This window comes from Salvelinus alpinus, chromosome 32 (assembly GCF_045679555.1).
Source record: "Salvelinus alpinus chromosome 32, SLU_Salpinus.1, whole genome shotgun sequence".
Classification (NCBI taxonomy): Eukaryota; Metazoa; Chordata; class Actinopteri; order Salmoniformes; family Salmonidae; genus Salvelinus; species Salvelinus alpinus.
In genome coordinates this window covers 505,440-517,547 of record NC_092117.1, presented here as the reverse complement: position 1 = coordinate 517,547, position 12,108 = coordinate 505,440, and the positions used below count along the sequence as shown (strand labels likewise).

General features: G+C 36.6%; 1 protein-coding gene across 8 annotated transcripts in view; it reads left to right on the top strand.

The window, feature by feature from the left end:
- LOC139562713 (NLR family CARD domain-containing protein 3-like) overlaps positions 1 to 12,108 on the top strand; it is a 287,993-nt gene that overhangs the window by 259,365 nt on the left and 16,520 nt on the right. For all 8 annotated transcript variants that reach the window (XM_071380663.1, XM_071380666.1, XM_071380665.1 and 5 more), the window contains 5 exons: positions 139 to 312; positions 4,634 to 4,807; positions 7,124 to 7,297; positions 9,315 to 9,488; positions 11,164 to 11,337. In XM_071380663.1, coding sequence (XP_071236764.1) covers positions 139 to 312; positions 4,634 to 4,807; positions 7,124 to 7,297; positions 9,315 to 9,488; positions 11,164 to 11,337 — 870 coding nt within the window. The remainder of the gene's footprint in view (positions 1 to 138; positions 313 to 4,633; positions 4,808 to 7,123; positions 7,298 to 9,314; positions 9,489 to 11,163; positions 11,338 to 12,108) is intronic.

Below are 12,108 nucleotides of genomic sequence, written 5' to 3'. Positions count from 1 at the left end.
ATGACCATACAATTCTAGGAGATGGAAGATGAATCTATATGTTGTTTGGGAGAATAAACCAAATGCATCTGCCATTGTCCTTCCACTACTGGTGTTAAATTAACAATGTGTTTGAAGTCATGATGATCTCTTTGTCAGGCTGTCAGGCTGTGGAGTCACAGAGGAAGGCTGTGCTTCTCTGGTCTCAGCTCTGAGGTCAAACCCCTCACAACTGAGAGAGCTGGATCTGAGTAACAATGACCTGAAGGATTCAGGAGTGAAGCTGCTCTCTGCTGTACTGGAGAATCCCCACTGTAAACTGGAGACTCTGAGGTCAGTATTAACAGATATGAAAGTACTTTCTGTATGTAGTTCTCCCATTTGACAAAGTCGTAATTACTCGGACACATTCACTTATAGTGTATTAATATTAAAGTAGTCATAAATTCAGTATTTGGTCCCATATTCTATGCCCGCAGTGATTACATCAAGCTTGTGATTCTACTAACTTGTTTAATGCATTTGCAGTTTGTCTTGGTTGTGTTTTGGATGTTTTTCCTAATAGAAACTGAATGGTGAATAATATCCTGTCATTTTGGAGTCACTTCACTTGTATTGTCAGTAAGAATAGGAGATGTTTCTGAACACTTCTACATTCATGTGGATGTACCATGATTATGAATAATCATGAATGCATTGTGAATAATGATAAATGAGAAAGCAACAGAAGTACAAATATCATACCCCCTCTGTTATTGGTAATGGTGAGAGGTTAGCATGTTTTGTTGTAGTCTCTGTTATTGGTACTGGTGAGAGGTTAGCATGTTTTGTTGTAGTCTCTGTTATTGGTAATGGTGAGAGGTTAGCATGTTTTGTTGTATCCTTTGTTATTGGTAATGGTGAGAGGTTAGTATGTTTTGTTGTATCCTCTGTTATTGGTAATGGTGAGAGGTTAGCATGTTTTGTTGTAGCCTCTGTTATTGGTAATGGTGAGAGGTTAGCATGTTTTGTTGTATCCTCTGTTATTGGTAATGGTGAGAGGTTAGCATGTTTTGTTGTATCCTCTGTTATTGGTAATGGTGAGAGGTTAGCATGTTTTGTTGTGGCTTCTGTAACTTTCTCACTCATTATTTTTCATGATTCATTCATGATTTTTCTTAATCATGGCATCATCAGAATTGCATATTTAATCGTGAAACAGATACAGTTGAAGTCGGAAGTGTACATACACTTAGGTTGGAGTCATTAAAATTTGTTTTTGAACCTCTTGACAAATTTCTTGTGGACAAACTATAGTTTTGGCAAGTCGGTTAGGACATCTACTTTGTGCATGACACAAGTAATCTTTTCCAAGAATTGTTTACAGACAGATTATTTCACTTATTATTCACTGTATCACAATTCCAGTGGGTCAGAGGTTTACATAAGGTAAGTTGACTGTGCCTTTAAACAGCTTGGAAAATTCCAGAAAATCATGTCATGGCTTTAGAAGCATCTGATAGACTAATTGACATAATTTGGATGTATTTCAAGGCCTACCTTCAAACTCAGTGCCTCTTTGCTTGACATCAAGGGAAAATCAAAAGTAGTCAGCCAAGAACAAAAATAATGGTAGACCTCCACAAGTCTGGTTCATCCTTGGGAGCAATTTCCAAATGCATGAGGGTAACACGTTCATCTGTACAAACAATAGTACGCAAGTCTAAACACCATGTGACCACACAGCAGTCATACCGCTCAGGAAGGAGACGCGTTCTGTCTCCTAGAGATTATCTTACTTTGGGGCAAATCAATCCCAGAACCACAGCAAAGGACCTTGTGAAGATGCTCGAGGAAAAAGGTACAAAAGTATCTATATCCACAGTAAAACGAATCCTATAACAATCCTATATCCCAAACCGCCATAAATAAAGCCAAACTACGGTTTGCATTTGCGGATGGGGAAAAATATCATACTTTTTGGAGAAATGTCCTCTGGTCAGATGAAACAAAAAAATAACTGTTTGGCCATAATGACCATCGTTATGTTTGGAGGAAAAAGGGGGATGCTTGCAAGCCGAAGAACACCATCCCAACCGTGAAGCACAGGGGTGGCAGCATCATGATGTGGGGGTGCTTTGCTGCAGGAGGGACTGGTGCACTTCACAAAATAGATGGCATCATGAGGAAGGAAAATTATGTGGATATATTGAAGCAACATCTCAAGACATAAGTCAGGAAGTTAAAGATTGGTCACAAATGGGTCTTCCAAATAGACAACGACCCCAACCATAATTCCAAAGTTGTGGCAAAATATCTTAAAGGACAACAAAGTCAAGGTATTGGAGTGGCCATTACAAAGCCCTGACCTCAATCCTATAGAACATCGGGGCGCAGAACTGAAAAAGCATGTGTGAGCAAGGAGACCGATAAACCTGACTCAGTTACACCAGCTCTGTCAGGAGGAATGGGCCATAATTCACCCAACTTATTGTTAGAAGCTTGTGGAAGGCTACTTGAAACATTTGACCCAAGTTAAACAATGTAAAGGCAATGCTACCAAATACTAATTGAGTGTATGTAAACTTCTGATCCACTGGGAATGTGACGAAAGAAATAAAAGCTGAAAAAAATCATTCTCTCTACTATTATTCTGACATTTCACATTCTTAAAATAAAGTGGTGATCCTAACTGACCTAAGACAGGGAAATTACACTAGGATTAAATGTCAGGAATTGTAAAAATTGAGTTTAACTTCTTTGATATAGGGGGCAGCATTTTCACTTTTGGATGATTTGCGTGCCCATAGTGAACTGCCTCCTACTCTGTCCCAGATACTAATATATGCATATTATTATTACTATTGGATATAAAACACTCTGAAGTTTCTAAAACTGTTTGAATGATGTTTGTGAGTATAACAGAACTCATATGGCAGGCAAAAACCTGAGAAAAAAATCAAACAGGAAGTGAGAATTCTGAGACTGGTCATTGTTAAACTCATCACCTATTCAATTCCCTGTAATATATGGATCTGTTTGCACTTCCTACACCTTCCACTAGATGTCAACAGTCTGTAGAATGCTGAATGAAGCCTATACTGTGATGTGGGACCGGATGGGAGGTGTTTGAGTCAGTGGTCTGGCAGATTGCCAGTTCTTGGTCATGCGCATTCCTCATGATATCGCCATGCGTTCCATTACTTATAGAGACTGAAAATAATTCTCCGATTGGAACCTTATTGGATATAAATGATAACAACACCCTGTACATTGATTCTCTACTAAGTTTGATCAGTTTCTTCGACTTGTAATATAACTTTTTGAAGTTTTCGTCCGACGTTTGCCTGCAGCTGCGCGAGCGTTTGGACACGTGTACTACACATGCTTGCAAAAGTAGCTAATTGGACATAAGTAATGGACATTATCGAACAAAACAACGATTTATTGTGCAACTAGAATTCCTGGCAGTGCATTCTAATGAACATAATCAAAGGTAAGGGAATATTTATGATGTAATTTTGTATTTCTGTTGACTCCAATATGGCGGAGAAATTTTATTTATATTTGAGCGCCGTCTCAGATTATTGCATGGTGTGGTTTTAACGTAAAGTTTTTTTTAAATCTGAGACAGCGGTCTCATTAAGAACAAGTGTATCTTTAATTCTGTGTAAAACATGTATCTTTCATCAAAGTTTTGTGATGAGTATTTCTGTTATTTGACGTGGCTCTCTGCAATTACTATGGATATTTTGGAGGCATTTCTGAACATGGCGTCAATGTAAACCGAGATGTGTGGATATAAATATGCACATTATCGAACAAAACATAAATGTATTGTGTAACATGATGTCCTATGAGTGTCATCTGATGAAGATCATCAAAGGTTAGTGATTAATTTTATCCCTATTTCTCAACTTTTTGTGGCTACTATATTTTGCTGGGAAAATGGCTGTTTTTCTGTGGCTATGAACTGAGCTAACATAATTGTTTGGTATGCTTTCCCCGTAAATCCTTTTTGAAATTAGATTCACACATTCACAACACTGGATTCACAACATGTGTAGCTTTAATTTGGTGTCTTTCATGTGTGATTTCATGAAAGATTGATTTTCATAGTAATGTATTTGAATTTGGCGCGCTACATTTTTTCTGGATTTTGGCCAAGTGGGACGCTACTGTCCCACCTATCCCAGAGAAGTTAACTGTATTTGGCTAAGGTGTATGTAAACTTCTGACTTCAACTGTATGTATTAAATTACCCTCAAATAAAAAGTGACATTATAAACTGTCACCTCACATGAAAAATTTGATCTGAAATCCAAAATGTTGGAGTATAGAGCCACATTTGAAATGTTTGCTTCACTGTCAAAATAGATATGCTGTGGACTGTATACACAATTCAATCTAAATCTGATACCTCACTGTCTGTCTTCTAACTGATACTGCTTTTTAAACGGGTCTGGTCAGTCTACTAAATATTTGTACTATACATGTTTCTATATGCAGGCAATACTTTGATCATGTGTCATTTTTAATGATGATACATTAATTTACGAATAGATATGGAAGGTTCCAGGATACTGATATATCTGAATATGTTGAAAAAATATTCTGCCAGTATTTTCACCTCCAAAGAATAGCATTGTGATTTTAATATGATTTGACTTTGCAGGCTGTCATGCTGTCTAGTCACAGAGGAAGGCTGTGATTCTCTGCTCTCTGCTCTGAGGTCAAATCCCTCACACCTAAGAGAGCTGGATCTGAGTAACAATGACCTGAAGGATTCAGGATTGAAGCTGCTCTCTGCTGGACTGGGTAATCCCCACTGTAAACTGGAGACTCTGAGGTCAGTATTCCTGTAGTTGGTCAACAAGTGATAACTGTTCACCAGATCCACATGTGTTTACCAGACACACATAGTCCACAACATGTGTTTGGACAATGAAGCTTACAGTGTTACATTTGGTGATATTCTCCAGCATTTTGGATTTGAGATAGAATGTTTCATATTAGGCAACAGTACAGAATGTTTTATTTGAGGGTATTTTCATACATAGCTGTATTACTGTTAAGAAAGGGAAGCACTTTCTGTATGTAGTTCACCCATTTGAAAAAGACAAATTCACTTATAGTGTATTAAAGTAGTCATGAGTTTAGTAGTTGGTCCCATATTCCATGCCTGCAGTGATTACATCAAGCTTGTGATTCTACTAACTTGTTGAATGCATTTGCAGTTTGTCTTGGTTGTGTTTTAGATTATGTTTTTCCTAATAGAAACTGAATGGTGAATAATGTCCTGTCATTTTGGAGTCACTTGTATTGTCAGTAAGAATAGAAGATGTTTCTGAACACTTCTACATTCATGTGGATACTACCATGATTATGAATAATCATGAATGAATCATGAATGATGGTGAATGAGAAAGTTACAGAGGCACAACGATCATACCCCCTCTGTTATTGGTAATGGTGAGAGGTTAGCATGTTTTGTTGTAGCCTCTGTTATTGGTAATGGTGAGAGGTTAGCATGTTTTGTTGTAGCCTCTGTTATTGGTAATGGTGAGAGGTTAGCATGTTTTGTTGTAGCATCTGTTATTGGTAATGGTGAGAGGTTAGCATGTTTTGTTGTAGCCTCTGTTATTGGTAATGGTGAGAGGTTAGCATGTTTTGTTGTAGCCTCTGTTATTGGTAATGGTGAGAGGTTAGCATGTTTTGTTGTAGCCTCTGTTATTGGTAATGGTGAGAGGTTAGCATGTTTTGTTGTAGCCTCTGTTATTGGTAATGGTGAGAGGTTAGCATGTTTTGTTGTAGCATCTGTTATTGGTAATGGTGAGAGGTTAGCATGTTTTGTTGTAGCCTCTGTTATTGGTAATGGTGAGAGGTTAGCATGTTTTGTTGTAGCCTCTGTTATTGGTAATGGTGAGAGGTTAGCATGTTTTGTTGTAGCCTCTGTTATTGGTAATGGTGAGAGGTTAGCATGTTTTGTTGTAGCATCTGTTATTGGTAATGGTGAGAGGTTAGCATGTTGTGTTGTATCCTCTGTTATTGGTAATGGTGAGAGGTTAGTATGTTTTGTTGTAGCCTCTGTTATTGGTAATGGTGAGAAGTTAGCATGTTTTGTTGTAGCCTCTGTTATTGGTAATGGTGAGAGGTTAGCATGTTTTGTTGTAGCCTATGTTATTGGTAATGGTGAGAGGTTAGCATGTTTTGTTGAAACCTCTGTTATTGGTAATGGTTTGAGATTAGCATGTTTTGTTGTAGCCTCTGTTATTGGTAATGGTGAGGGGTCAGCATGTTTTGTTGTATCCTCTGTTATTGTTAATGATGAGAGGTTAGCATGTTTTGTTGTATTCTCTGTTATTGGTAATGGTGAGAGGTTAGCATGCTTTGTTGTGGCCTCTCTTCCTTTCTCACTCATTGTTATTCATGATTCATTTATGATTTTTCTTTATCATGGCATCATCAGGATTAATTTATTATTGTTTAGAAACATGTTATCTACTCTCTTAGACAGAAAATTACTCCACTCATCATCCACCATTTTATTTTTGGGCAAAACACAACTCAAAACACAACCAAAACAAACTGCAAATGCAACCAACGAGTTTACGAGAAAACACTAATTTTTTCACTACTTTAATACACTATGAGTGAATTGTTCAGAATACTTACGACTTCTTCAAATGGGGAGACTGGAAACATAAATTGTTTTCATTTTTAATCGTGAAACAGATATGTAATAAAATACCCTCAAATAAAAGGTGACATTACATACTCTCACCTCATATGAAACATTTGATCTCAAATCCAAAATGTTGGTGTATAGAGCCACATTTGAAATGTTAGCTTCACTTTCAAAATAGATATGGTGTAGACTGTAAACTCAATACAATCTAATTCTGATACCTCACTGTCTGTCTTTTGACCCATACTGCTTTTTAACTGGTCTGGTCAGTCTCTCAACTATTTGTACTATACATGTTTCTATCTGCAGGCAATACTTTGATCACTTGTCATTTTTAATGATGATACATTAATTTACAAATAGATATGGAAGGTTTCAGGACACTGATATATCTTAATATGTTGAAAGAATATACTGCCAATATTTTTACCACCAAAGAATAGCAGTGTGATTTTATAATGATTTGACTCTTTGCAGGCTGTCAGGCTGTCTAGTCACAGAGGAAGGCTGTGCTTCTCTGGTCTCAGCTCTGAAGTCAAATCCCTCACACCTGAGAGAGCTGGATCTGAGCAAAAATGACCTGAAGGATTCAGAATTGAAGCTGCTCTCTGCTGGACTGGGGAATACCCACTGTAAACTGGAGACTCTGAGGTCAGTATTCCTGTAGTTGGTCAACAAGTGATACCTGTTTACCAGATCCACATGTGTTTACCAGGCACACATAGTCCACACCATATGTGTTTGTATTGTGAAGCTTACAGTTTTACATTTCGTGCTATGCTCCAGCATTTTGCATTTGAGATAGAATGTTTCATATTAGGCAACAGTACATAATGTCACCTTTTAATTGAGTGTTATTTTCATACATAGCTGTGTAACTGTTAAGAAAGGAAAGCACGTTCTGTATCTAGTTCTAAACATTTGAAAAGTCATAATTATTCCGACATATTCACTTACAGAGTATTAAAATACTCATAAGTTCAGTATTTGGTCCCATATTCCATGCCTGCAGTGATTACATCAAGCTTGGAATTCTACAAACTTGTTGAATTCATATGCAGTTGGTCTTGGTTTTGTTTTGGGTGTTTTTCCTAATAGAAACTGAATGGTGAAAAATATCCTGTCATTTTGGAGTCACTTCTCTTGTATTGTCAGTAAGAATAGAAGATGTTTCTGGACATTTCTACATTCATGTGGATATTACAATGATTATGAATAATCATTAATGAATCGTGAATGATGAATGAATGAGAAAGTTACAGAGGCACAAATATTATACCTCCTCTGTTATTGGTAATGGTGAGAGGTTAGCATGTTTTGTTGTTTCCACTGTTATTGGTAATGGTGAGAGGTAAGAATGTTTTGTTGTAGCCTCTGTTATTGGTAATGGTGAGAGGTTAGCATGTTTTGTTGTAGCCTCTGTTATTGGTAATGGTGAGAGGTTAGCATGTTTTGTTGTAGCCTCTGTTATTGGTAATGGTGAGAGGTTAGCATGTTTTGTTGTACCCTCTGTTATTGGTAAAGGTGAGAGGTTAGCATGTTTTGTTGTAGATTCTGTTATTGGTAATGGTGAGAGATTAGCATGTTTTGTTGTAGCCTCTGTTATTGGAAATGGCGAGAGGTTAGCATATTTTGTTGTAGCCTCTGTTATTGGTAAAGATGAGAGGTTAGCATGTTTTTTTTAGCCTCTGTTATTGGTAATGGTGAGAGGTTAGCATGTTTTGTTGTAGCCTCTGTTATTGGTAATGGTGAGAGGTTACCATGTTTTGTTGTAGCCTCTGTTATTGGTAATGGTGAGAGGTTAGCATGTTTTGTTGTAGCCTCTGTTATTGGTAATGGTGAGAGGTCAGCATGTTTTATTGTAGCCTCTGTTATTGGTAATGGTGAGAGGTTAGCATGCTTTGGTGTGGCCTCTCACTCATTATTATTCATGATTAATTCACGATTTTTCTTAATCATGCCATTATCAGGATTAATTTATTATTGTTTAGAAACATGTTATCTACTCTCTTAGACAGAAAATTACTCCAGTCATTATCCACCATTTAATTTTGGGCAAGCACAAACGAAAATACAACCAAAACAAACTGCAAATTTAACCAATGACTTTACGACCAAATACTAAACTTCTGACTACCTTAATACACTTTGAGTGAATTGTTCAGAATACTTATGACTTCTTCAAATGGGGAGACTGGAAACATAAACTGTTTTAATTTTTAATAATTGTGAAACATATATGTATTCAAATAACCTCAAATAAATATTGACATTATATACTGTCACGTCATTTGAAACATTTGATCTCAAATCCAAAATGTTGGAGTACAGAGCCACATTTAAAATGTTTGCTTCACTGTCAAAATAGATATGGTGTGGACTGTATACTCAATTCAATCTAAATCTGATACCTCACGGTCTGTCTTTTGACTGATACTGCTTTATAAACTGGTCTGGTCAGTCTACTCAAATATTTGTACTACAATGTTTCTATCTGCAGACAATACTTTGATCATTTGTCATTTTTAATGATGATACATTAATTTATGAATAGATATGGCATGTTTCAGGACACTGATATATCTGAACATGTTGAACAAATTTACTGCCACTATTTTTACCACCAAAGAAAAGCATTGTTATTTTATATTGATTTGAATCTTTACAGGCTGTCAGGCTGTCTAGTCACAGAGGAAGGCTGTGCTTCTCTGGTTTCAGCTCTGAGGTCAAACCCCTCACACCTGAGAGAGCTGGATCTGAGTAACAATGACCTGAAAGACTCAGGATTGAAGCTGTTCTCTGCTGTACTGGAGAATCCCCACTGTAAACTGGAGACTCTGAGGTCAGTATTCCTGTAGGTGGTCAACAAGTCATAACTGTTCACCAGATTCACATGTGTTTACCAGGCACACATAGTCCAAACCATGTCGGTTTGCACAGTGAAGCTTACAGTTTTAAATTTGGTGCTATGCTCCACCATTTTGGATTTGAGAAAGAATGTTTCATTTTAGGCGACAGTACAGAATGTCACCTTTTATTTGAGGGTATTTTCATACAAAGCTGTTTTACTGTTAAGAAAGGAAAGCACTTTATGCATGTAGTTCTCCCATTTGATTAAGTCGTAATTAATCGGACATATTCACTTATAGTGTATTAAAGAGGTCATAAGTTTAGTGTTTGGTCCCATATTCCATGCCTGCAGTGATTACATGAAGCTTGTGATTCTACAAACATGTTGAATGCATTTGCAGTTGGTCTTGGTTGTGTTTTAGATGTTTTTCCTAATAGAAACTGAATGGTGAATAATGTCCTGTCATTTTAGAGTCACTTCACTTGTATTGTCAGTAAGAATAGAAGATGTTTCTGGACGCTTCTACATTCATGTGGATGTACCATGATTATGAATAATCATGAATGCATTGTGAATAATGATAAATGAGAAAGCAACAGAAGAACAAAGATCATACCCCCTCTTTTATTGGTAATGGTGAGAGGTTAGCATGTTTTGTTGTAGCCTCTGTTATTGGTAATGGTGAGAGGTTAGCATGTTTTTTTGTAGCCTCTGTTATTGGTAATGGTGAGAGGTTAGTATGTTTTGTTGTAGCCTCTGTTATTGGTAATGGTGAGAGGTTAGTATGTTTGTTGTAGCCTGTGTTATTGGTAATGGTGAGAGGTTAGTATGTTTTGTTGTAGCCTCTGTTATTGGTAATGGTGAGAGGTTAGTATGTTTTGTTGTAGCCTCTGTTATTGGTAGTGGTGAGGGGTTAGCATGTTTTGTTGTAGCCTCTGTAACTTTCTCACTCATTAATATTCATGATTCATTCATGATTTTTCTTAATCATGGCTTCATCAGGAATAATTTATTATTGTTCAGAAACATGTTATCTACTTTCTTATTCAGAAAATTACTCCAGTCGTCATCCACCATTTTATTATTGGGCTAAACATAACCCAAAACACAACCAAAACAATCTGCAATTGCAACCAACGAGTTTACGACCAAATACTAAACTTTTGACTACTTTAATACACTATGAGTTAATTGGTCAGAATACTTATTACTTCTTGAAAAGTGTAGGCTGGGAACATGAAGTGTTTACATTTGTAATCATTTAATCGTGAAACATATGTCACCTCATATGACACATTTGATCTCAAATCAAAAATGTTGGCATATAGAGCCACATGTATAATGTTAGCTTCACTGTCAAAATAGATATGGTGTGGACTGTATACCAAATACAATCTAAATCTGATACCTCACTTTCTGTCTTTTGACTGATACTGCTTTATAAACTGGTCTGGTCAGTCTACTCAAATATTTGTACTGTACATGTTTCTATCTGCAGGCAATTCTTTGATCATTTGTCATTTTTTATGATGATACATTAATTTACGAATAGATTTGGAAGGTTTCAGGACAATGATATATCTGAAAATGTCTAAAATATATACTGCTGCTATTTTCAACACCAAAGAATAGCAGTGTGATTTTATAATGATTTGACTCTTTGCAGGCTGTCAGGCTGTCGAGTCACAGAGGAAGTCTGTGCTTCTCTGGTCTCAGCTCTGAAGTCAAACCCCTCACTCCTGAGAGAGCTGGACCTGAGTAACAATGACCTGAAGGATTCAGGAGTGAAGCTGCTCTCTGCTGGACTGGAGAATCCCCACTGTAAACTGAAGACTATGAGGTCAGTATTCCTGTAGGTGGTCAACAAGTCATAACTGTTCACCAGATCCACATGTGTTTACCAGGAAAAAATAATCCACACCATATGGGTTTGTATTGTGAAGCTTACAGTTTTACATTTGGTGCTATGCTCCAGCATTTTGGATTTGAGATATAATGTTTCATATTAGGCAACAGTACAGAATGTCACCTTTTATTTGAGGGTATTTTCATACATAGCTGTATTACTGTTAAGAAAGGGAAGCACTTTATGTATGTAGTTCTCACATTTGAAAAAGTTGTAATTAATCGGACATATTCACTTATATCGCATTAAAATATTAATAAGTTTAGTATTTGGTCCCATATTCCATCCCTGCAGTGATTACATCAAGCTTGTGATTCTACTAACTTGTTGAATATATTTGCAGTTTGTCTTGGTTGTGTTTTGGATGTTTTTCCTTATAGAAACTGAATGGTGAATAATGTCCTGTCATTTTGGAGTCACTTCACTTGTATTGTCAGTAAGAATAGAAGATGTTTCTGAACACTTCTACATTAATGTCTATGCTACCATGATTATGAGTAATAATGAATGAATCGTGAATAATGATGATAAATGAGAAAGTTACAGAGGCACAAAGACCATACCTCCTCTGTTATTGGTAATTTGTGAGAGGTTAGCATGTTTTGTTGAGGACTCTGTAACTTTCTCATCATTAATATTCATGATTCATTCATAATTTTTCCTAATTATGGCATCATCAGGATTAATTTATTATTGTTTAGAAAC